This window comes from Podarcis vaucheri, assembly GCF_965113315.1.
Source record: "Podarcis vaucheri genome assembly, chromosome: 2".
NCBI classification, from domain to species: Eukaryota; Metazoa; Chordata; class Lepidosauria; order Squamata; family Lacertidae; genus Podarcis; species Podarcis vaucheri.
This window is the reverse complement of record NC_138760.1, coordinates 25,377,568-25,404,090: the sequence shown is the minus strand read 5'-3', so window position 1 is coordinate 25,404,090 and position 26,523 is coordinate 25,377,568. Positions and strand designations below refer to the sequence as shown.

Below are 26,523 nucleotides of genomic sequence, written 5' to 3'. Positions count from 1 at the left end.
TGATGAAGGGCCGGAAGAAGACATTCCGGCTGTGCTGTTCAAATGCACGCCGGGTGTGTTCCAAGTGTCATTTTCTCTGAGGCATGCATCTCAAAATCCCATTTCTATAAACACTAAGAACTCCATGATGTGGCAACCAAGAGCTACAGGTTCCCAATCCATGAGGAGGGGGCACACTGAATCAGCAACAGGGCATTGCACTGCAATGTGATGGATGGCGCATGCATGCACACAAGGAAACAGTGCGCATTAAGAGTGCAGACCATGATCCAAAGAGAAGCACATGTGGATGATGGACTTTATGGAGCTGGCTGATCTCACTGGGAGAATCCACGACCAGAAAGAAGAGGAAAATCAAGAAGACTGGAAGAAATTTAAAGATTATTTGAACAAATATTGTAATATTAAAGATTAGTAGTTACTTGAAGGTACTAAACAGGCCTAGGAATAACTTAAAGGTAAAGGTAAAGGTACCCCTGCCCGTACGGGCCAGTCTTGACAGACTCTAGGGTTGTGCGCTCATCCCACCTAAGAGGCCGGGAGCCAGCGCTGTCCGAAGACACTTCCGGGTCACGTGGCCAGCGTGACGAAACTGCTCTGGCGAGCCTGCACCAGCGCAGCACACGGAAACGCCGTTTACCTTCCCACTATTTATCTACTTGCACTTAAGGGTGCTTTCGAACTGCTAGGTGGGCAGGAGCTGGGACCAAACGACGGGCACTCACCCCGCCGCGGGGATTCGAACCACCGACAATACGTTGGCAAGTCCTAGGCGCTGAGGTTTCACCCACAACGCCACCCGCATCCCTGATAGGAATAAATTAAGATTAAATAAATAAATAAGATATAGAATGTTAAGAAAAGTTAAGAAATTTGATCATAATCGGAATATTGTGCTTTCGAATAATGATATTGGAAAACTGCTACATTTAGTTACAAGGAAATTCAGATGGAAGAGATTAGAGGAAGTCAAGTAATAGGTTTAAGAAGTTGGAAATTTAATTAATTAACTTTTTTATTGTTTAAGCGTTTGTGGTTGTATTTTCGGTTATCATCTGTTATATGTGTTCTATTTCTTCTTTTTTTGCTCTTTTATTTTTGTTTCATTGATTTTATAGTATTTGCTGTATTTGTATGAAACTTAATAAATATTATTGAGGGGGGGGGGAGAGAGAAACACATGTGTGCACGCAAAGAAGAAGAAGTAGTTTTATTATTTACACCCCACCCATCTGTCTGGGTTTCTGCAGCAACTCTGGGCAGCTCCCAACAGAATATTAAAAACACGATAAAACATCAAACATTAAAAACTTCCCTAAAGTGGGCTGCCTTCAGACGTCTTCTAAAAGTCAGATAGTTGTTTATTTCCTTGACATCCACAGAGTGGGTGCCACTACCAAGAAGGCCCTCTCCTCTGCCTGGTTTCCCTGTAACTTCACTTCTCACGGTGAGGGAACCACCAGAAGGCCCTCAGAGCTGGACCATCAGTGTCCGGGCTGAACGATGGGGGTGGAGACACTCCTTCAGGTATACTGGGCCAAGGCCGTTTAGGGCTTTAAAGGTCAGCACCAACACTTTGAATTGTGCTCAAACACACTGGGAGTGTTACTGTTCTCGTACTAGCATGGCATCAGCTAGTTTTTCCTTATGGGAGGCAGTCCTTAATGCCCCTTCGGGTGCCACACCGGAATGTCCCTCCTGACGTTTAGGAGAAGCTTTTAAGGAGGAGTGGAGGGCGTCGAAGAAAGATGAGGAGCCCCTGTTCACACATAGGACTGTGCCCATAACTCTTCAGCTTCATCCCACTTTGGCCTGTATCAGTTCACCAAAACCCAGAGCAGGGCTGTTTTAAAGCCAATACAGATCGCTAGTCCTGGACCATTTGGTCATGTAATGTATGTTACCAGAACAAAGACAGGATGTCCTCAAAAGGGAAAAGGGAGTGCCCTCCTTTCTCTTTATTCCAAAGAGGAAGTGGAGAGCGGCAGAGAAAAGCAGGAAGCAAAAACATTGGGACGAAATGCTAAGCAAACCTTCTTATGTGGTACTTCCCTCAAGGAACAAAAGTCAAGGATGTTTTCCTCAATGTTCAAAGAGGGCGTAGAACACCACTCAAACAAAGCCCTTGAGCAGAGGTAGCCAAACTGCAGATGATATTGGACTACGACTCCCATCACCCCCAACCATTGACCATGCCGGCTGGGGCTGATGGGAACTGTAGTACAAAACAACTGGAAAGGCGAGCAATGTATTGGTTACTTCTGCTCCAGAGCAAAACGTGGTTTTCTGAGAATAAGGCTTGCGGTTCCACATTTAAGATTCTGCTTTGGGGCTTTGGTCAGGAAGAACCATTTCAACCCAAGGCTGATAGTTCCAGAACCTTACCCCTAAATAAGAGAGCTTGAGCTGCAAAGGAGTGCATGTTCACACCCTGCTTTTTAATCCCAAATTGGCTCCCCAAATTATGACCCACAAAAATACACAATACTGAATTTGCGTCACGCTTCACAGCAGCGAGAAATTTCAAGGGCAGGGCTGGGTGTGGCCTCTTCTGGAGGGGAAGATTACTAGAAACAGATCTATAAAAACATTGCAAAATGCCATAGGAGGTCACTGCCACTTGCCTCCACCTAATAATAATAATAATTTTATTATTTATACCCCGCCCATCTGGCTGGCAATAAACCCACTACCTCAAACCAGGTTCCCAGACAGAGTCACCTTGTACCCCTACCAATTGTGGAGCCACATATATACTAATAGAGACACAATTCTTTGAGTGCTACTTCTTATGTAGCCAAAATGCGAGGGCGGGGGCACTTCAAGGTTTACAGACGTACAGTGGTACCTTGGTTCTCAAACAACATGGTTCCCAAACACCAAAAACCTGGAAGTGTTCCGGTTTTCAAACGTTTTTTGGAAGCTGAACATCCGATGCGGCTGTCGGCTATTGTTTCCAGGGCACCTGCACCAATCAGAAGCTGTGCCTTGGTTTTCGAACACTTCGGAAGTCAAACAGACATCCAGAACGGATTAAGTTTGCCTCTTTTGCTATTTATTTTGCGGTTGGTTTTTTTAAAGGCTTTTTCAGTTAATTTGTTTTTGTGACTGCGTGGAACCCAGTTCAGCTACTGACTGATTGACTGTGTGACTGCGGAAATAGATAAAAGCTCCCCCATCCAAACAACGACTATCATCAGTGCAGGTAAGAAAAAAAATTATTTTAATTTTCATCATCTACAATACTGTCTTCTTTATTTTATAGCACAGTACATTGATTATTGTTTTCATTTTATGGCTCAGTGGTCTTGTTAGATAGTAAAATTCAGGTTAAATTGCTGTTTTAGGTGTTGTTTTTAAAAGTCTGGAATGGATTAATCTGTTTTGCATTACTTTCTATGGGAAAGTGTGCCTTGGTTTTGGAACGCTTTGGTTTTAGAACGGACTTCCGGAACAGATTAAGTTTGAGAACCAAGGTTCCACTGTATTAAAAAGTCTTGTGAAAAAGCTGGCAGGGGTGTGTGACAGAAAACATCCCACTGTGTGTGCTGAATAGACATGGGATACTAATTGTTGTTGGAGTGGGAGTAGGAAAATGGAACGTCATGGCTGGAAACCTGAACAGGAGCAATTCCACACTGCAACTATTTGTTGCAGACCCCACTCACCAACACACACACACACACACACACACACACACACACACACACACACCACCTCTCCAAATGCCTTTGGGAAACCCAACATCCCATGCCAATAAGCCTGTCAACTAAACGCTGTAACCCTCGCAGCAAAACAAAACAAAATAAATTCTCTAGACTTGCATCAGACCCCCGGAGGACCAAAATAATAAAGCACAGAGGGAGCAGCTTCAAAGAACTCAAGTGTGGCAGCTCAGCTTGCTTTGTAGGGTTATAAAAAAGAAAACATAAAAGCCATGTATCTAGCCCTCAGTGTTTCAGGAGCTTGGAAACCTTTGGACAATGAAAGCTTGGGTGGGGTGGTGTTTGCAGAGACCAGAATGTTGTGTTTAAGAGTTTGGTCTCTCCCGGGGCTTATGCTTTTAAAAGGAAGTGCCAAACAGTCAACTCACACCAAAAGGGCATCCTTGATAATTATTATTATATTATAAGGGTAGACTGTCCTGCCTGGGAAGTGGCACACCTGAGAGCTATGCAGCAGGACAGGTTGGAGTGGTTTTGTATAGAATCTTCTAAAAGATGCCCTGAAGTTAACATTTCTGAATGCAATAATAATTTATTATTTGTACCTTACCCATCTGGCTGGTCTTCCCCAGCCACTCTTGGCAGTTTCCAACAAAGATTAAAAATACATTAAAATGTCACACATTAAAAACTTCCCTAAACAGGGCTGCCTTCAGATACTTTCTAAATATCAGGTAGTTTATCTCTTTGATATCGGATGGGAGGGCGTTCCACAGGGCGGGTGCCACTACCTAGAAGGCCCTCTGCCTGGTTTCCCTGTAGCTTTGCTTCTTGCAGTGAGGGAACTGCCAGAAGGCCCTCAGCGCTGGATCTCAGTGTCTGGGCTGAATGATGGGGGTGGAGACGCTCCTTCAGGTATACTGGGCTTTAAAGGTCGGCACCAACACTTTGAATTGTGCTCAGAAACGTACTGACTTCTAGATAATTCTAAATAAGATATAGAATGTTAAGAAAAGTTAAGAAATTTGATCATAATCGGAATATTGTGCTTTCGAATAATGATATTGGAAAACTGCTACATTTAGTTACAAGGAAATTCAGATGGAAGAGATTAGAGGAAGTCAAGTAATAGGTTTAAGAAGTTGGAAATTTAATTAATTAATTAACTTTTTTATTGTTTAAGTGTTTGTGGTTGTATTGACTTCTACTGGGAACACACAAGGAAAACATTGTACGGCCTACCCCACAGCCCTACCCCAACTGAAGCCAAGATGAAGCCGTGATAAAACGTTCACCTCTATACAATTTCACTCCTACGGGGAAAAATCGTTGCAAAAACTTTCTGAGACGCACAGTTTCTAATGTTTTAATGCAACACTACCCTCCTTTTAAAAATAATGTATGCAAGGTGCTAGCCAATAACTATCGGAAGACCGCTGAAGAGCCTGCCTCCAGGGGTAGGGAAACTTTGTGGCTCCCCAAAGCTTCTCAGACTCCAATTCCCATCAGCTCCAGTTGTCACGGCCAGCGGTAAAGGATGGGAACTGTACAGTGGTGCCCCGCAAGACAAATGCCTCGCAAGACGGAAAACTCGCTAGATGTAAGAGTTTTCCACTTTGGAGGTGCTTCACAAAACAAATCTCCTATGGGCTTGCTTCGCAAGACGAAAATGTATTGCGAGTTCCTGTGGGGTTTTTTTCCTCCCCTCCTTTTTCTAAGCCGCTAAGCCGCTTATCCGCTTATCTGCTAAGACGATAAGCCGCTAAAAGCCGCTAAAAGCCGCTAATCCGTCAATGGGCTTGCTTCACAAGACGAAAAAACCGCTAGACGAAGAGACTCACAGAACGGATTCTTTTCGTCTTGCGAGGCACCACTGTAGTTGAGAAAAACAAAAATCTGGAGAGCCCCAGATTTCTACTCCTGTGTTTGAGGGAGAGGTTGGGAACAAGACACAGACCAGTGTCTAGATAATAAGAGGATCTCTACATTATTAGGGTTGCCATATTTCAAAAAATGGAAATCCGGATACAGTTGTTGAACTGTTTTTGAGCTATTTTTAAGGAAATTTGCCAAGAAAACTACATGGGTTGCCATACACCTGGGTTTTCCCATACAGTGGTACCTCGCAAGACGAATGCCTCGCAAGACAAAAAACTCGCTAGACGAAAGGTTTTTCCGTTTTCGATTTGCCTCGCAAGACGAATTTCACCTATGGGCTTGCTTCGCAAGACGAAAACGTCTCGCGACTTTGTTTCCTTTGTCTAAAAACAAAGACATGTTTTGTTTATAAAGTTAATTTATTTTCCCTTCAATTTTTGAACTGCTCTTTACAGTATGTGTGACTTTAAAGAGCAGTTAATAAACTGTTGTTGTACCAAATTTGGCTTTGTTTGGACTTTTTTTGACCATAGGAACGCATTAATTGATTTTCAATGCATTCCTATGGGATTTCGTGATTCGCAAGACGAAAAATTCGCTAGAAGACAAAACTTGCGGAACGAATTAATTTCGTCCTGCGGGGCACCACTGTACATTTTTTCCAATTTTGGAAAATTTCACCCGGATGCTGTTTCCGAAGGATGAATCCCAGGTGTGTCCGGAAAATTCTGGACTTAGGGCAGCCTTAGTTACATTATCCTATTTGAGGGTTGATTTCCCTGCTGAATTTCTGAGGTGGAGCTGACTTGGAAGGAAGACAAAGAAGCACAGAAGACCTGAAGGACTTGATTTGGTAGGGCAACCAAAGGTCAGCTGGCCAGCCAGAATTGCTTACACACATACACACAGACAAGAGTTCAAGCCAGCCAGAAACCTGCTATGCCTGGAACACTAAACCTTCCAATAAGCATGCCTATTGGCATTGACCTCTGGCATGAGATTTCTGAACTTCTTTCAGAACCACTGGAAATTATATTGGCATGCAAAAAATTTTTTTATTGCTCTGCATATTTGTATGCAGTAAGATGTTCGCTGACGCAAGAACACGCAAGTAATCTGAAGCTGAAAGTTCAGGTTTGGAGTTCCACGCTGTCTCTGCTGAAGCAAGGAGTTTGGCTCAGCATATTTGGCCTGTTGTGGATGGGTGGAGGGAGCAGTGAAGATAATAAAAACAGGACAACTGTTCAGAATCTGAGTGTGGGAGGGAAAAACAGGTCTCAGCAACCAACTGCCTCTTCCAGTTTCTCAAGTGATACCCAAATACCTGTGCTCTCCCTCAAATGGAGACTATTGCTTCAGATGGTATTTGCACAAAACTAAATGCAGAATTGGGACGCGGGTGGCACTGTGGTCTAAACCACTGAGCCCCTTGGGCTTGCCGATTGGAAAGTCAGCAGTTCGAATCCCCACGCCAGGGTGAGCTCCCGTTGCTCAGTCCCAGCTCCTGCCAACCTAGCAGTTCGAAAGCACATCAAAGTGCAAGTAGATAAATAGGTACTGCTCCGGCAGGAAGGTAAACGGTGTTTCCGTGCGCTGCTCTGGTTTCACCAGAAGTGGCTTAGACATGCTGGCCACATGACCCAGAAAAACTGTCTGCGGACAAATGTCGGCTCCCTCGGCCAGTAAAGCGAGATGAGTGCCGCAACCCCAGAGTCATTCGCAACTTGACTTAACTTTCAGGGTCCTTTACCTTTATCTTTTTTAAATGCAGAATTACTCTTTCAGATGCCTAGAAGCTGGAAGGGGGAAATGTGAATGCTTTATAATCGGAGATATTTGGGAAGACCATGCTGGTCTCAAAAGTTCTTTTGGCTCTGCAAAATGCACCTTGATCATCAGGGAAAAGGTTTATTGTCTTCACAGAAGCACTAAAAAGCATAATGCACGTGCCTGGTTCCAGCTCAGCACCCCACTTGCGTTCCAAGACTATCAGACATTTTCTAAACCAGCTTCTACAGCAATAGAAGCTAGGTAGAAGCGTGCTTTTAACAAGAGAGAGATTAAAATTAAGAGCAGAGATGGTTTAAGATGCCGATCTCTGCAACCCAGAAAACAAATTGTCACCATTAACAAACATGGTGCCATTGTGGAATTGTAGATTGCACACAGCCCTGTTTGAGACTGAGGCATGCAATGACATTACATTTCAAACCAAGAATGCAGCAGGTTACCGGCTTCTCTCAATAAGTAGAGCAGAACACACACCGGTGACTCAAGCAAGGTGCTGTGAGGGTAGAGAATAGAGTGCCTGGCAAAGAGGCATTGTGAAGAATTCAACACTAGGAAGAAAAGCTATCAAGGCTGTCCATGACAGGAATAACAAAGGAATAACACTTTGGCTTTTGAAGCTCTGGATGAATATGGTATTTAACAGGAAGTGAGTTTTCCTGTTATCAGTTCCATCCCCCCACAAAGACTGCCAAGTTGGGGGATAAAGTGCATAGCCTGCCCATTTGCCCATCCTTCAAATCAGCTGCCACATCCAATTATTCCGGCAGAAGGTGCAGCATTTATTTGGGAGCGGCGGTGGCAGCCAGAGCATCTGCCAAGTCAGCTATTCTGCAAGCCACAAACTGCTTGTACTCTCAAAAGGCCCATTCCAAAGTGCAAAACCAACTATGCTGGGAATCTCAACACAGGCTATGCCTATTGCACAGATCTCACCACAGAGCATTTTAATAATATCAATGAGCCCAGGTGCCCGGCATTGATGACTGCAAATGCTGTTCTATTTTGGCTGGGGGAGAAATGTGCTATGCAGCAGCAAGCCCACAAAGGTTTACCTCAGAGCGCAGCAAGGCCTGGAGTTCAGTTCCAGATGGTAAAAAGGATAACACAATTCTTTGTGTCAGGGACCAATGCTGTGTGAGTGTCTGGAGGATGGGTAGGCAAACTAAGGCCCGGGGGCCGGATCTGGCCTAATCGCCTTCTCAATCCGGCCCACGGACAGGCCGGGTATCAGTGTGTTTTTACATGAGTAGAATGTGTCCTTTCATTTTAAATGCATCCCTGGGTTATTTGTGGGGCCTGCCTGGTGTTTTTACATGAGTAGAATGCGTGTTTTTATTTAAAATGCATCTCTGGGTTATCTGTGAGGCATAGAAATTCGTTCAGTTCCCCCCCCCCCAAAAAAAAATATAGTCCGATCCTCTACAAGGTCTGAGGGACAGCGGACCGCCTCCTTGCTGAAAAAGTTTGCTGACCCCCTGGTCTGGAGGCAGTGTTAGAAACTGGAATAGAAAAGCTAGGAGCCAAATGGCTTCTGGGACTTGGGATATGGGAGCCAAAACAGAATGTTTAGTCGCCACGGTGGCGGGTCAGCAACACTTTTTATTATTTTGAACTAATACGCAATGCACATAAGTGACACATTGTTAATACCACAGTTTTAGCAGAAATTGTTAATACATGTTTAATTTGGTGTTTACAATAAAAATATCGGTATCTACTTCAGTTTTCAAAACACTCTACACTTTATTGTTAAACTCCTAGATGTAGTGTCTATCCTCAACGTATACTTTGAGGCTTCAAAGCAAATACAGTGGTACCTCGGGTTAAGTACTTAATTTGTTCCGGAGGTCCGTTCTTAACCTGAAACTACTCTTAACCTGAAGCACCACTTTAGCTAATGGGGCCTCCTGCTGCCGGAGCATGATTTCTGTTCTCATCCTGAAGCAAAGTTCTTAACCTGAAGCACTATTTCTGGGTTAGCACTGTAACCTGAAGCATATGTAACCTGAAGCGTATTTAACCCGAGGAACCCCTGTACATTTCAGTAATCCTTCAGTGTCAGTGAGGTGGGGAAAAAAATGGCACCCAGACTTTCTGAGGTGCTCGCAAATGGAGAATCTTCAGGTACAAAGTGTGCCAGGAGCCCTGCTAATTTCGAACCCTGTCCGGAAGCGGTTGGAGGATGGGTGGCAGCTAATGGATTGTGACTGAGTTCTGACAAGGTAGAAGTACTGTTTCTGGGGGACAGAGGGTGGGCAGGTGTGGGGGACTCCGTGGTCCTGAATGGAAAAACTGTGCCCCATTGTTCCACCCTGTGGAACGCCCTCCCATCAGATGTCAAGGAGATGAATAACTATATAACCTTTAGAAAACATCTGAAGGCAGCCCTGTAGAGGGAAGATTTTTAATGTTTACAGTGGTGCCTCGCAAGACGAAAAGAATCCGTTCTGTGATTCTCTTTGTTTAGCGGTTTTTTTCGTCTTGCGAAGCAAGCCCATTGACGGATTAGCGGATTAGCGCTATTAGTAGCTTTTAGAGGCTTATCTGCTGATCGGATCAGCTGATAAGCGGCTTAGCGCTGTTAGCGGCTTTTAACGGTTTATCTGCTGATCGGATCAGCTGATAAGCGGCTTAGCGCTATTAGCGGCTTTTAGCTGCTTTTAGCGGCTTATCTGCTGATTGGATCAGCTGATAAGCGGCTTAGCGGCTTAGAAAAAGGGGGGAAGGGGGGGGGGGAAACCAGCAGGAACTCGCAAGACATTGTCGTCTTGCGAAGCAAGCCCATAGGAGATTCATTTTGCGAAGCACCTCCAAAACGTAAAACTCTTTCGTCTAGCGAGTTTTCCATCTTGCGAGGCATTCGTCTTGCGGGGCACCACTGTAATGTTTTATTATGTTTTTATTTATGTTGGAAGCTGCCCTGAGTGGCTGGGGCAACCCAGTCAGATGGGTGGGGTATAAATAGTAAAATCATCATTATGGAATGGGATGTCCCTATTTTCACCGGAGAAATGTTGGAGGGTATGTGAATGGCATAAATGGGCATGGCTTTGGTATACAGTAACTATTGAAAGACACCCCAGGGGTACATTAGCTTGAGCCCTCTAGAGAATGGATCATTTTTTAGAGCTCTGCTGGGTGAGTAATAGATTGACAATTGGAAGAATGGAGGCCTATGAAACAGGATTATATCAGCTATTAAATGCTTGGGACACCCTTGAACTGACTGTCCTAAGGCTGAGGTTTCTGGTTTTTGCTTGTTAAAAGGCTTACTGGAATCTGCTGTCAAAATCCATCATTTAAATGTTGGAGGCTGCCTTGTACAAACACCAAATTCCATGGTCCATTAAAAAAATTACTCTTCAATGTTCTTACAAAAGGTTCCATCTGCTGCTGAATCTGGAAGCTGCTACTGAAAGGATTAATCAGGGCTGTAGGAGAAAAGGCGCACAATTTGTGCTCATCAAAAGGATGGGGGGAAGGTTTCACAATGTTATGTCTCCCCTATTTTTTGGGTTAACCCAGGGGGAGCGGAGCAGAGAAAAGATAGAATTCAACTAACTTTTACTTAGAGTAGACCCACGAAAATTAAGGTGCCTAACAACAATTTAAATGGGTCTACTCTATGAAATTAGAGGAAATTCCTACCAATAGTACATATAGTATTCTTTCGGTAGTAGAGTCGTACCTCAGAAGTCGAACAGAATCCACTGGGGAAGTCCGTTTGACTTCCGAAATGTTCGACTTCCAAAGCACGGCTTCTGATTGGCTGCAGGAAGCTCCTGCAGCCAATAGGAAGCCGCGGGAGCCCAGTCAGACGTTCGGCTTCCAAAAGAACATTTGAAAACCGGAACACTCACTTCCGGTTTTCAATCGTTTGGGAGCCAAAACATTTGACTCCCAAGGCGTTTGGAAGCCGAGGTACGACTATACTTTTATGAACTGACTTTACATTTTACATCAGCTGGAGCCTGCAACTCCATCTATATATCATGACCAGCCACCATTAACTAATCTCTGGACAGACATCCCTCAGGAAATTGTGCACATGTATTCTTGCTTAGGGGGACGCAGGTGGTGCTGTGGGTTAAACCACAGAGCCTAGGACTTGCCGATCAGAAGGTGGGTGGTTCGAATCCCCGCGACGGGGTGAACTCCCATTGCTTGGACCCTGCTCCTGCCAATCTAGTAGTTCAAAAGCACGTCAAAGTGCAAGTAGATAAATAGGTACTGCTCCAGCAGGAAGGTAAACAGCGTTTCCGTGCGCTACTCTGGTTCGCCAGAAGCAGCTTAGTCATGCTGGCCACGTGACCCGGAAGCTGTACACCGGCTCCCTCGGCCTACAGAGTGAGATGAGTGCCGCAACCCCAGAGTCGGTCACGACTGGACCTAATGGTCAGGGGTCCCTTTACCTATTCTTGCTTAACAACTGCTATAAAACTAAAGTTGTTTTTATCCCTGGGAATCATTTCCAGAGGGGGCAACTGCATTGGTCGTTTTAGCTGTAACACAGACCACCAAGAACCTTGTGGCACCTCAAAGACTTTACTTGCACTTACTACGCATCAGTTTCCACAGACTTGAGTCCATTGCACCAGTGCAGGCTTTGGGCAACACACAGAAAGGGGCCAAAAAGTTGTCTTTGCTTTTCAGATAGTGTCCTTGAAGCAAGGGCAGCCAACCTGGGAGTCTCTAGATCAGACATAGGCAAACTCCGGCCCTCCCGATGTTTGGGACCACAATTCCCATCATCCCTAGCTAACGGGACCAATGGTCAGGGATGATGGGAATTGCAGTCCCAAACATCTGGAGGGCCGGAGTTTGCTTATGCTGGCTCTAGATCCTGCTGCACTACAACTCCCATCATTCCTGGCTGTAGGAACATGCTAGGCTGGAACTGATAGGAACTGAAATCCAAAACATCTAGAGAGCAGCAGGTTGGCTACCCCACTGTTGAGACTATGGGCTGGCTCATTGATGCATATGAGAATGGAGGAGCGATGTTGCACGGTACCTCGGGTTACATACGCTTCAGGTTACATACGCTTCAGGTTACAGACTCCGCTAACCCAGAAATAGTACCTTGGATTAAGAACTTTGCTTCAGGATGAGAACAGAAATCGTGCGGCGGCAGCGGGAGGCCCCATTAGCTAAAGTGGTGCTTCAGGTTAAGTACAGTTTCAGGTTAAGAATGAACCTCCAGAACTAATTAAGTACTTAACCCGAGGTACCACTGTATAAGCTAGGCGCCAAATGGCTCCTTGAAACAAGGTTGCAGTCGCCAAAACAGACTGTCTAGTTGCCATTTGGGGGCAAGATGCCCCGAAAGACTTATTTTTCAAATGATGGGCTGACTGTGATCAATTCTCAGTCAAACATCTGGATAGTTCAGATGACAACCTTGAGCTAGGTTAAGAGCTCTGAGAACATAAAGAAGAAAAGTCACTTGACAGTCCACATATATACTGGACTAGAGCAGGGGTCAGCAAACTTTTTCGGCAGGGGGCCGGTCCACTGTCCCTTAGACCTTGTGGGGGGCCGGACTATATCTTGGGAAAAAATAAAAATGAACGAATGCCTATGCTCCACAAATAACCCAAAGATGCATTTTAAATAAAAGCACACATTCTACTCATGTCAAAACACCAGGCAGGCCTCACAAATAACCCAGAGATGCATTTAAAATGAAAGGACACATTCTACTCATGTAAAAACACACTGATCCCTGGACCGTCAGATTGAGAAGGCAATTGGGCCGGATGCGGCCCCCGGACCTTAGTTTGCCTACCCACGCTCTAGAGCTACACACTTGTCTTACGCAACTTCCCAGCATTATCCCAGATAAGCAGATTACTGAAGCCGTTACAGAACTCCAAATCCCTGCTAACACTCCAGAGTCCGCAGATGGGACTTTGGACTAACCTTTAGCACACAAAGCCACGTTGGGAAGCTGAACTCGCTGCACCAGAGAGGGAGAGATGCCAGGAATCTCACGGCTTGCTAACCTCCTCATATCATGCATAAGCTGCATGCGGAGCTGTCTCTGGGCAGAGACAGGGCCACAAATAGAGATGCAACTCTTGCAAATGCTGCCATCCAGAAAAAACATCAACATCCCACCCAGCCCTCTGAAACTGAGCTGCTTGTGCATCAGGTGCCAAAAGGGAACTCTTAGCAAGCATTCCAGAAGCTTCATCTCAGAGGTCCCTGTGTGACACAGCAGAGTCTTGACTTAAATCTGGGAAGGGTGGGGGACAAAGAGAGAGAAAGGCCATTACCTTAAAAACCATTGTAAACAGTGAAAATCGTCAGTAGGATTCGAATAACACTTGTCGTTTAACGGTGAATTTTGAATATAATGGAGATGGAAATGATTTGGATTATACCTCGGTCCTCGAACAAAATCCGTTCCGTAAGCCTGTTTGGCTTCTGAAACGTTCAGAAACCGAGGCGCGGCTTCCTGTTGGTTGCAAGAGCTTCTTGCACTCAGCAGAAGCTGTGTCGCACATTCGGGTTCCAAAAAACGTTTGAAACAGGAAGCATTCACTTCCGGGTTTTCGGCGTTCAGGAACCGAGGTTCCACTGTATTATAAAAGATGCAAGAGGAAAGGATTAATAATAGGACCCGCAAAGGGGAGGGGGGAAGTCTGGGAGATTCTTTGGAATATTCTCTTTATGTTGTATGTTTGTGATTGTAAAAATTTTAATTTGAAAACCAAATAAATAATTTAAAGAGAGAGAGAGAGAGAGAAAGTCCAGGAGAGTTTCTAATGGAGGTCTAACATAGGCTACTCCCCCATGGTGAAAGCAGCACAGCTTTCGGGAAAGTTCTGCTCATTGTAGAGCTGGAAAAGATTCAGTAAAGGGGAATCCACAAGTTGAAGGGGTTGGTGCAAGTCTCCTATGAGGAAGGCTTGCAAGACTGGCAGCTTCCAAGTAAAGGGGAGATGGCATGATAAGAGGTGTGTATCATGACTCTGGAGGGAAGACATCAAATTTACAGCATGCTACAATTTAAAAGAGGGACCTGGGTGGCGCTGTGGGTTAAACCACAGAGCCTAGGACTAGCCAATCAGAAGGTTGGCAGTTCAAATCCCCGCGATGGGGTGACCTCCCGGCGCTCGGTCCCTGCTCCTGCCAACCTAGCAGTTCGAAAGCACGTCAAAGTGCAAGTAGATAAACAGGTACCACTCCGGCGGGAAGGTAAACAGTGTTTCCGTGTGCTGCTCTGGCTCGCCAGAAGCGCTTAGTCATGCTGGCCACATGACCCGGAAGCTGTACGCCGGCTCCCTCGGCCAATAAAGCGAGACGAGTGCCGCAACCCCAGAGTCAGCCACAACTGGACCTAATGGTCAGGGATCCCTTTACCTTTAGAGTTTAAAAGAGAATTGCATGAAAATGCTTTACAGGTGACATTTGACACTGGTTAAGTTAGCTAAAATATTTAGATCCAGGACAAGCGTATGTTAGAAATGCAGGGCGGCTGAAGGCACATGGATTCACTCTTAAAAGATTAGACAGTTTTGGGAAATGATTTACAACGAGCTTAAGAAAATGTTTACATGCTCTTTCCTGAAAAACCCCTGAAGCCTTCCTGCTAGGAATTATGGGTCATGAAATTCCAAAAAAAGTTCAGGAGAATCTTTATGTAAGCCACTGTAGCAGCCAGAATTTTAATTGCAAAAGACGGGGAAGGATAGGATATACCATCTAAACTAGATTGGCAAAACCAATTAAGGGAATACGCTGAACTGGTGAGACTATCAGGTTAAGAGACGTTGCAGATGAAAAATTTATCAGAGAATGGGACATATACAGGGTTTATGCAAAAGAACACTGTCAAATTACTAATCCGTTGGCAGGTTTTTTACAGCTGTATCTTGCCCTTCCTTCTAGACCCTGAGAGTAAGTGTGCATGGCATTCCCAAATGGTCTTTCATTCAGATCCTGATCTTCTGAACTTCAGAAATACACCAAGACAACAAATGCTCATTCGAATGTACAGCTCACAGAAAAGAGAAAGCTCCTGACAGCAAGTGTCAGAATGGCTGAGAACAGTTCTGAACACCTTTGAGGCTTGTTTGGCTAAGCAACTTTTGCCTCCCAAACATACAACTTAACAGCAAAATAGGGACACGTATGCCAGTCCTTCACAGACACAGATAGCCATCTATCTGCATGCATTTCTTAGAGGTTGGCATCCTGGCCAGGTCACACCCTAGAGTTTCTCCCACACACCTTTAAAATGGCATCTGAATTGGGAAATTATGTTAAGGGCAGTTTCTCCTCTCTCTTCCTCCTTCCTCCCCTGTTAGGAAACACTCTAAGGAGGTCACACAGCATGTGGAAGAGGAAGACAGGCATCAGGAGGGGAAGCGGGGAGACACAAAAACATGGCTGTTACCTCTCCCAATTCTGTTTTCAAAAGGTACAGTGAGAAGTACCCAGCCTGTGCTCTGGAAATGCCAACTTTATTTGCACAAAGACCAAGCGACCAGTTCACGAAAGGAAAACACAGGCAAGATGTTTGCTGTCACATACTCTATTGTGAAGCAAGCCACGATTATTCCAATTTCCAGAAAAGCTTGAAGGTGGGACTAAGATGCCTCAAGGTTACCCAGTCAGAGAAGATGCCGTTTGAAAATGGAGGCACAAGCAGTTGATAAAATTTTGAAACCTCAAGCCCAGAGATGGGGAAACAACAGCCTTTCATTTTATGGAACTACAGCTCCCATCGTCGCTGGTTGGGCTGATTGGAATAGGAATAGTTCCCTTATTCCTGGCACTAGACCAACTGCTGTATCATCACCAAGGGCAAATCAAATGTGCGCACACACAAATCCTCCAGAAATTAACACAAACATGCAACCTTCTGCTTTCATGAACCACCTTGGAATAAGTATTTGAACATTACAGATGGTCTGGCCTGCCCAGCCCTGACTCAGCCAGCCCATGACACCAGACTTCTCTTGGCCAGGAAGACCCACAGCCACGAATGCTTCTTATTTCAGCTATCTAGGCACACACATACACCTCACAACTCATCCGTGCCAAACATGCTGTTGGAGAATGCAAAACAAAAGCAGTCAGCAGCTTAGACCAGGGGTCAGCAAACTTTTTCAACAGGGGGCCAGTCCACCAGCCCTCAGACCTTGTGGGGGGCTGGACTATTTTTTGAAAAAAATAATGAACGAATTCTTATGCCCCGCAAATAACCCAGAGATGCATTTTAAATAAAAGGACACATTCTACTCATTTAAAAATAGGCTGACTGCCGGATTTAGAAAGCGATTGGGCCGGATTCAGCCCTAGAGCCTTAGTTTGCCTACCCATGAGCTAGACTCTAGGCTTCTCAAAGCAGAGTCCAGCCTGCTTTTGCTCACCAGAAAAGCACAATGTGCACCAATGGTTCTAGAGAAATACTATATGGGACCTGGGCAAGAAGACTAGGGCTCCAATATCCACTGGGTTGTGAAGCACGCTGGGTTGCCTTGGTCAGGTCAGGATTTAATGATTAGCCATTGTTATATTTAGTGACTGGGCCAAGGTCACCCAGGGGGCTTCAGCAGACTCAATCAGTAGAGCATGGGCAAAATATGTTTGCATTGCAGGGGGTTGACCTATATCACCCGTGTGGTCCCTTTCAACTCCACAGTTCTGTTATTCTAGATACAGAAGTTGTCTCAAGAACTCCTGTTATGAGGGCAGCTCTATAAATGGGTCCGTATAGTTAAAGCTATGGTTTCCCCAGTAGTGATGTACGGAAGTGAGAGCTGGACCATCAAGAAGGCTGATCGCCGAAGAATTGATGCTTTTGATTTATGGTGCTGGAGGAGACTCTTGAGAGTCCCATGGACTGCAAGAAGATCAAGCCTCTCCATTCTTAAGGAAATTAGCCCTGAGTGCTCACTGGAAGGACAGATCGTGAAGCTGAGGCTCCAATACTTTGGCCACCTCAAGAGAAGACTCCCTGGAAAAGACCCTGATGTTGGGAAAGATGGAGGGCACAAGTAGAAGGGGACGACAGAGGACAAGATCGTTGGACAGTGTTCTCGAAGCTACCAGCATGAATTTGACCAAACTGCGGGAGGCAGTGGAAGACAGGAGTGCCTGGCGTGCTCTGGTCCATGGGGTCACGAAGAGTCGGACAGGACTAAACGACTAAACAACAACAAATAGGGGGGGAAACACACAAATAAGTCGCTCAAATAAAAAGAACTTTGTGCAATGACATTAATTTAGTCTTTTAATTACTGCATAATTACAGATTATGCCGTTGCGAATTTAAGAACTCCACGAGAAACATAGATAAAAACAAACGGGGGGGGGGGGGTTCGGAGAGAAGATTCCGGTTGTCTCAGCCGCCCTAAATAAGTTGACTCACTGCTTCTTATCTCACTAAGTGAGCAAAACTCTGCAAGTGACATGCTCGACCTCAATTTCTCAACCCGCCTTCTCAACTACCAGGTTATGACAGCACAAGCCTCTGTGTTGGAGAGACGTTTCACCGCAGAGGAGGCCTGACGGGACTTGTTGCTCTCTCCTACCTGAAAATCGTGGGCTTTTCCGCCTCGCCAGCCAATGCCCCCTTCACAGCCTGTGTGTCAGGCAGCCTACGGTACCATCCCAACCGGGTCTACACGGGAAGTAAGCGCTGCTGACCCCCCCCCACCCCCCAGGTCTAGGCTTCCCATATTTCAAAGGCTGAAAATCGGCGGACGGAAAAGTTGTCGAGCTATTTGTTTACGCCCAAGTTCTAGCTATGCTAAGCGGAAATCGGCACCGCCGACGTCGGTGGCCACGCGTCCGGATTTCCCCGGACACGCAGTGTGTCTCCGGGAAATTCCGGGCGCGCGACCACCCGAGAACATGGGGTCTGGGGTGCAAGTCGCTTACTCTTCTGTGACTCAAAGCCAACTCCCCCCCCCCCGCCTTTGCTGTCCCGGGAACATCCCCGCACCGCCGGCCGTCTACTCACGAGGCACTCCCGGACCCGCTCGTGGAAGAGCTGCTCCCGCGTCGACAGCACATCGCCTTCCGCGGAGTCCATGCTCTGGTCAGCATGGCTGAAGGCGAGAAGGGCTGGCTCGGGAGCCGGGGGAAGCAGCGCGCGGGAATCCCAGAGGCGCCCCAGGGCGGGAGCCACAATGGAGAAGGGAAAGAGCTCCGTCCGCTTTCCTCCTCCTCCTCCTCCTCCGGCTTCGCAAGCGCCTCTTATATGGGGGGTGGGGGTCCCTTTCGACGTCACAATGGCGCGGCGACGTCACAATGTACCCTCGGCCGCAGCCCACGGAGCTCCGCGTTCCATTCTTAAAGAGACACGGCCCCCCCCACCCGCCAGCCAACGACGCCACTCTCGCAGCAAAGGAAGGAGGCAGCCTGACGACGCCAGCTCCCCTTCGACGGAAACGCGCCGATTGGCTGGAGAAGGGCTCGTTATCATTGGCTGCCTCCGCAGACCGCGGCTCAACCTGGTAGGCCGAGCGGGGCGTCCATTATTCCGCAGGTAGCCACGCCCACCCGCGTCTATGAGCGCAGCAACTTCAGAGTCGTCCGCGACTCGACCCAAAGGTCAGGGGTCCCTTTGCCTTTACATTTATTTCTTCCTTTCTCTGCCCCGGTGCGGCACCCTCGTTGAGACAGGGGGGCTCTTTTGAAGTTCGAGGGAAAGTTTCTAGAAGGTCATAGACCCTGAGGATCATCTGTGGGAAATAATTGCATACAGCTGAAAACGCTGGCAGCATTAAGATAAATTCAACAGTGTAAACAAGTTTTGATGGATGCAATAATGGAATACGGCATGGTATAGTTTTTGTAAAATGTGCTGGGATTTATGATACGTGAAATGAAGCATGGAAGGAGAAGAAGGGAAGTCACTGATATTTTAAGGATGTAAAATGGGTATTTTAAAATAGAAAAATTAATAATTATTATATATATATAAAGGATCATCTAGTCCAAACTAGATGCAGGAATATGTAGCTGTCCCATATGGGGATCGAACCTGCAACCTTTGGCATTATCAGCACCATGCTGTACCCAAAATCTGCTGGGAGCTCAGACGCTGCAGCTGCTAGATTTAATCTGGAGCATTTAGTCCATCTGCTAAAGATCTGGGTCAGTTCGCTCGATAAAGTTTATTTGTGCTCTCTGGAGCTGTTGAACTGCTGGTTGGAAAAGCACTAAATGTTATCCCATGCAGCTTGCACAGTTCTGTTCTCGGTGTGACTCTCCCTGTCCGAGAACTAGAGTAACAAGACGCAGTTTGGTGTGCACACATAACAACAACAACAACAACAACAATTTATTATACGCCACCCATCTGGCAGAGTTTCCCCAGCCACTCTGAGTGGCTCCCAACAGAATACAGTATTAAAAATACGATAAAACATCAAACATTAAAAACTTCCCTAAACAGGGCTGCCTTCAGACATCTTCTAAAAGTCAGACAGTTGTTTATTTCCTTGACATCTGATGGGAGGGTGTTCCACAGGGCGGGTGCCACTACCAAGAAGGCCCTTTGCCTGGTTCCCTGTAACCTCACTTCTCGCAGGGAGGGAACCACCAGAAGGCCCTCGGCGCTGGATCTCAGTGTCCGGGCTGAACGATGGGGGTGGAGATGCACGCACCCCACACATGTTTACACATACACATGCACAAACACACAACATTAACACGCACACCCCTCCATACGTTTGTTCTTAAAGGGCATAAAATGTCCAACGTAACTTAGACTCACAGAATTGTAGAGTTGGAAGGGACCCTGAGAGTCACCTAGTCCAACCCCTTCGTTGACAATGGAAGAGTGCGCCATTGGGAGGGAAGTCAAACCATTGGAGAGTTACAGCGCCTGTTGTGGTTATGGAGACTGATACCAGAGAGACATGTTTGTTTTCTTGCTGGTTGGTGCAGATGCTGGGACAATGTCCTGCTTGGGGCACAGCCCTCCCACTGAAAATGTCAAGTTTGTTTTTTTTTAATCTGAAAATCTCAAAACCGCATATAAAGATTGAAATATTTGAAGTGGGATCGTGCACAATTGTGATTATGCAATAAAAGACACCTGGAAGTGCCATTAAACTCTCAATGCCTCCCTATGGTGCGTTTCACAGTGTGGACAGCTGGTTGTAGTGCCTTGCCATGTGGCAGAGTCAGAACAAGCATCCAAGGTTGGCATTTTGGGCTCATGTAGATCCATGGGGCTGCATGGACTTCTTTCACTTGCCTTGCATTCTCTCCCCCCCCCCCCCGTCACTTGTAAACATTGGGTTGATAGTGTTGCAGGAATTTATGTATAGGTTGGAGGGGGGTTGCCCCTCCAGCAGATATCATGCACATGCAGCCCACTACCAAAATCAGCACAATCGCTTTTGTGATTTGTCCCCACAAAACACTTCATCACAGTTTCTTCCTATCTATTCAAAGGGCCTTTGCTGCACAATACCAAATGTGACAATTCACTGATAAATGTATCTATGTACTGTCTCACAGGGAAAACTTCAGAAATTCATATAGACATGTGAGCTCAGCTACTGAGCAGCCCCTCTGCCTGAGTGATAATCCCTGGCATCCTGATACCTGAGTGCCAGACAGGTAGCCATTCCAGAAATAACAAACCCAGCTGAAGACAAAAGGGTGGGATTAACTTGGCTGGGAAATAGGGAAATGCAAATATCTCTTTTGTTACACCTGATGGGTGTTTGGTGGAGGGCAAGGAGAACTATGGGGCAGGGTCCAGGATGCTCAGATTACTGCCACCAGACCTCCCCTTTCATGATGTAACCGTGATGTATGAGTGACGTAGTTTGGGGGGGTGTGACACGGGGGTTAGCAGCTAATAAAAGTTTGGGGACTCTTTAGTTCGGGGCTTCCATCTTGTTCCACCTTGTGGCAGGTGGGAGTCCTGTCGCGACAGCCTTCAATAAAGACCAAGCCTACTGGCTGCTGTTTTGCTCTGGTATTCCTGGCTGGTGTCCTTGTTTTTTGTCCAAGGGAGCCCTCAGATTTCTCCGTTCACAATAGGCAATGAGAAAGAGAAGAGCCTACTAAGGGGTTCTTGCTCAGAGCCCCTCGCAAAACCTGGACCCAACAGTGGATGAGACAAGCCTTATGTCTCTCTGTATAGAGTAATTGAGGCACCTGACTCACTGCCATGCGCTTAGCCTGAGACGCCGCACCATATTATCAAAACCACTAAATAAGGGTTTGCATCACAATTAAGATTCTGTGCTTTATTACACTGTTGAGGGTTCACTGCCCAGCATGACCTATGAAAACATACAGCATGACAGCTACTCATTGTGACCAATTCCCCAATTTTACCATGCATTAAGTTCAGACCTGCTCTCATGCGCACCCCGGAAATAACCATATGCATATAGCACCATCTAGAGGCCTTGCAAGAATTAGAAAAACAACCAGGGAGGTTATCTTCTGAGAAGGTGCACGACATGGTATCCCTCTCAAAAGACATCTATGCCACATTGGCACCATCTATATGAAGCAAAATGTTACCACTCTAAACAGTCACGGCACACAAATGCCCAATAATTATGAGAGCTGTGGTTTGTTAAGAGTGCTGAGCATTGTTAGGGAGGCCCCTATTGACCTCACAAAGCTACAATTCTCAGAGCGGCTTAACAATACCTCATCACGGGGAAAGATAGGAATCGAGTGCTTATGTGCTCATGTCCTGCTTTCAGCAATTTCTTCTTCTTCTGTTCATTAAGTTCCACACCTCTCTCAGAGCTGGCTTGTAGGTCCTTTAAAGCCAATTAATCCAGAATGCGGCAGCTAGACTGGTGACTGGGAGTGGCCCCCGAGACCATATTACACTGGTCCTGAAAGACCTATATTGGCTCCTAGTACGTTTCCGAGCACAATTTAAAGTGTTGGTGCTGACCTTTAAATCTCTAAAGGGCCTCGGTCCAGTATACCTGAAGCAGTGTCTCCACCCTCATCGTTCAGCCTGGACACTAAGGTCCAGCTCTGAGGGCCTTCTGGTGGTTCCCTCCCTGCGAGGAGTGAGGTTACAGGAAATCAGGTAAAGGGCCTTCTCGGTAGTGGCGCCCACCCTGTGGAACACCCTCCCGTCAGATGTCAAGGAAATAAACAACTATCTGACTTTTAGAAGATGTCTGAAGGCAGCCAGGTTTAGGGAAGTTTTAATGTTTGATGTTATATTGTGTTTTTAATATTCTGTTGGGAGCTGCCCAGAGTCGCTGGGGAAACCCAGCCAGATGGGCGGGGTAGATATAATAAATTATTATAATATTATTATTATTTATTCCTTCCAGTGCTGGCTCTCCTACCTAGGCAAACACACATCTTCCTCAATCTCTTTCAACATCTTTGTGTGTCCAGCAGGCTGCCAGTCTTCCCCTCAATGCCTGGGCTAAAGGTAAAGGTAAAGGTACCCCTGCCCGAGCGGGCCAGTCTTGACAGACTCTGGGGTTTGTGCGCCCATCTCACATCTATTGGCCGGGGGCCAGCGCTGTCCGGGGACACTTCCGGGTCACGTGGCCAGCGTGACAACGCTGCTCTGGCGAGCCAGAGCCGCACACGGAACGCCGTTTACCTTCCCGCTGGTAAGCGGTACCTATTTATCTACTTGCCCCCGGGGGTGCTTTCGAACTGCTAGGTTGGCAGGCGCTGGGACCGAGCAGCGGGAGCGCACCCCGCCGCGGGGATTCGAACCGCCGACCTTTCGATCGGCAAGCCCTAGGCGTTGAGGCTTTAGCCCACAGCGCCACCCGCGTCCCGTCAATGCCTGGGCTAGCAAGTCCCATTTTGCCACTTGAGGCAGTGGCAGAGGTACAGGGGCATAAGTTTCCCTGTTATACATGAGAGATGCATTTGGGCCTGCTGCAGGTGTAAGTAGCTCCTCAGCCAAGTGCCCTCCGGTGGACTTCCATTGCCCATGGTGACATGAGGTGCCCCACACCAGCATAACTCTGGGGCACATTAAGTCCACAGCTGGGGATGAGGATAGGTGTTAGTGCCCAATGGGATCCATCAGGACTGCTGAGCCCTGGCAACTGTCGGTGTGTAAGGTAAAAGGTAAAGAACCCCTGGACAGTTAAGTCCAGTCGAAGGCAACTATGGGGTTGCAGCGCTCATCTTGCTTTGAGGCCGAGGGAACCGGCGTTTGTCCACAGACAGCTTTCTGGGTCATGTGGCCAGCAGGACTAAGCTGCTTCTGGCACAACGGAACCCCGTGATGGAAACCAGAGCACATGGAAACGCTGTTTACCTTCCTGCTACAGCGGCACCTATTTATCTACTTGCGCTGGTGTGCTTTCGAACTGCTAGGTTGGCAGGAGCTGGGACAGAGCAACCGGCGATCACCCCATCACGGGGATTTGAACCACGACCTGATCGGCAAGCCGAAGAGGCTCAGTGGTTTAGACCACAGCACCACCCACTGTTGGAGGGCACCAGGTGCCGACAGTGTGTCCGAGCCATATCCACTCCCACAATACAGAGGAAGACGTGCAATCGCATGTATGCAATTAACACTTCACCAAGATTATGCAGTTTGGCAGTAAAATGTTTATGTGCTCGCTGTCACAGAATGTACATATTAGTAGTAAAATATTATGTGTGTACTGTTTCCATGCGCTGCTCTGGTTAGCCAGAAGTGGCTTAGTCATGCTGGCCACATGACCTGGAAGCTGTACGCCAGCTCCCTCGGCCAGTAAAGCGAGATGAGCACCGCAACCCCAGTCATCCGCAACTATTTATCTACTTGCACCCGGGGGTGCTTCCGAACTGCTAGGTTGGCAGGCGCTGGGACCGAATGACGGGAGCGCACCCCGCCGCGGGGATTCGAACCGCCGACCATGCGATCGGCAAGTCCTAGGCACTGAGGTTTTACCCACAGCGCCACCCGCGTCCCAACAGTGGTACCTTGGGTTAAAGACGCTTCAGGTTACAGACGCTTCAGGTTACAGCTAGCCCAGAAATAGTACCTCGGGTTATGAACTTTGCTTCAGAATGAGAACAGAAATTGTGCGGTGGCAGCAGGAGGCCCCATTAGCTAAAGTGGTACCTTAGGTTAAGAACAGTTTCAGGTTAAGAACGGACCTCCAGAACGAATTAAGTTCTTAACCCGAGGTACCACTGTACAATCAGATGAGAGACAGGCTGCGTTTAAGACAGCCAATGATAAAAAAAGTCTTCCACAATAGTTCTCAGTCATTTATCACAAGGGAAGAGTACACTAATGAAAACTGAGCCTTGCCATGGGGCAAGTTTCATGCACATTACAGCTGGGCACTCAATAAAATAGTAATCTGATTGCTCCGTCAGGTGGCCAGATTAATTTTTTATCCCCTGAATGCACAAAGGAGCTTTGTTGCATCAACTGTAATGCGCGCTGACTGTGCTATGTCGCCAGGGCCCCGTTGCACCAGCTCCAAAAGAGCAGCATGCAAGCCCCCATCTATCAGCCCAGTGCACCATCGTAACCATCCCCATCTAGTATTTACACTGCACCTCAAGCTGATGTGACAATAAAGCAGCACAGGTGGAGAGTATCAGTGGACAAAGAAGAATTAGGCTGTGGGGGGCCGACATGCTTTTAATAAAGCTCCAGCAATACAACCAAGATTATCATTTTTTAAATTGGCATTATCGGTCACCAGGACATTACAGTACCTCAGGTTACATACTTAATTCGTTCCGGAGGTCTGTTCTTAACCTGAAACTGTTCTTAAAACTGAAGCACCACTTTAGCTAATGGGGCCTCCCGCTGCTGCCGCGCCGCCAGAGCCCGATTTCTGTTCTTATCCTGAAGCAAAGTTCTTAACCTGAAGCACTATTTCTGGGTTAGTGGAGTCTGTAACTTGAAGCGTATGTAACCAGAGGTACCACTGTATTGGTCTATTATTATTTTTATTTACCGTATTTTTTGCACCATAACACTCACTTTTTTCCTCCTAGAAAGTAGGGGAAATGTCTGTGCGTGTTATGGAGGGAATGCCTACGGGTGGCATGCATACGGATTTTCCTCCTCTAAAAACTACGTGCGTGTTATGGTCGGGTGCGTGTTATAGAGCGAAAAATACGGTATATCCCACCCATCTGGCTGGGTTTCCCCAGCCACTCTGGGCAGCTTCCAAGAAAATGAAAAAAAAATACAATGAAACATCAGATGTTAAAAATTTCCCGATACAGGGTTGCCTTCAAAAAGTCAGATGGTTGGTTATTTCCTTGACATGTAATGGGAGGGCACTCCACAGGGCAGGTGCCACTACCGAGAAGGCCCTCTTCCTGGTTTCCCTGTAACTTCGCTTCTCGCAGTGAGGGAACTGCCAGTGAGGGAATTATCTGTTTGCTATGCATTCGGATATCATAACAAATTTTGCATGAGGAGATCAAGGAGTCTGTGTTTGGATACAATTGGACCCCATTTTAATCAAGATAACAGACTACAGTGGTGCCTCGCAAGACAAAATTAATTCGTTCCGCAAGTTTTTTCTTCTTGCGAGTTTTTCGTCTTGCGAAGCACGGTTTCCCATAGGAATGCATTGAAAATCAATCAATGCGTTCCTATGGAGACCGCCCGGAGACAGAGGGGAAGCGCCGCGCACCTTCCCCTCTGTCCCCGGACCTGTTTAAAGCAAGGGGCGGCGGGGAGAAGATTGCTTCTCCCCGTTGCCAGCCCCGCAATCTCCGGGGACAGAGGGGAAGGTGCGCACGCCTACCCTTCTGTCCCCAGAGATTGCGGGGCTGGCAACGGGGAGAAGCGATCTTCTCCCCGCCGCCCCTTGCTTCAAGAGGTCCGGGGACAGCGGGGAAGACGCGCTGCGCTTCCCCGCTATCCCCGGAACTTGCGGGGCAAGCTTCATTTTGCGAAGCAAGCCCATAGGGAAATGCGTCTTGCGAAGTGGCTAAGAAAACAGAAAACTCCTTCGTCTAGCGAGTTTTTCGTCTTCCGAGGTGTTCGTCTTGCGGGGCACCACTGTACATCCTTCACCAATTTTAACCACTGATTTAAAAACTGCAATATTTTTGGAAGCTTAGAATTCCCAAGTGTTTTCAGGTACAAGACTGCTAGTTATCGCTTAGCTACAACAGAAAAGGGGGCTACACTCCTACTGCTTTCAGTGGGAGGTTGTGATGGCATATTTGCACTTACTCACCCTATGGTTGTAATCCTTATACCCAAGGGGTAGGCAACCTAAGG

General features: G+C 46.9%; 1 protein-coding gene across 1 annotated transcript in view; it reads right to left on the bottom strand.

Annotated features, from left to right (window-relative positions):
* Positions 1-18,712, bottom strand: part of LMBR1L (limb development membrane protein 1 like) — a 51,856-nt gene extending 33,144 nt beyond the window's left edge. The window contains exon 1 of the mRNA XM_082212614.1: positions 18,313-18,712. Within this exon, the coding sequence (XP_082068740.1) occupies positions 18,313-18,384 (72 nt within the window). The 5' untranslated portion in view covers positions 18,385-18,712. The remainder of the gene's footprint in view (positions 1-18,312) is intronic.
* Between the last annotated feature and the right edge of the window lie 7,811 nt (positions 18,713-26,523).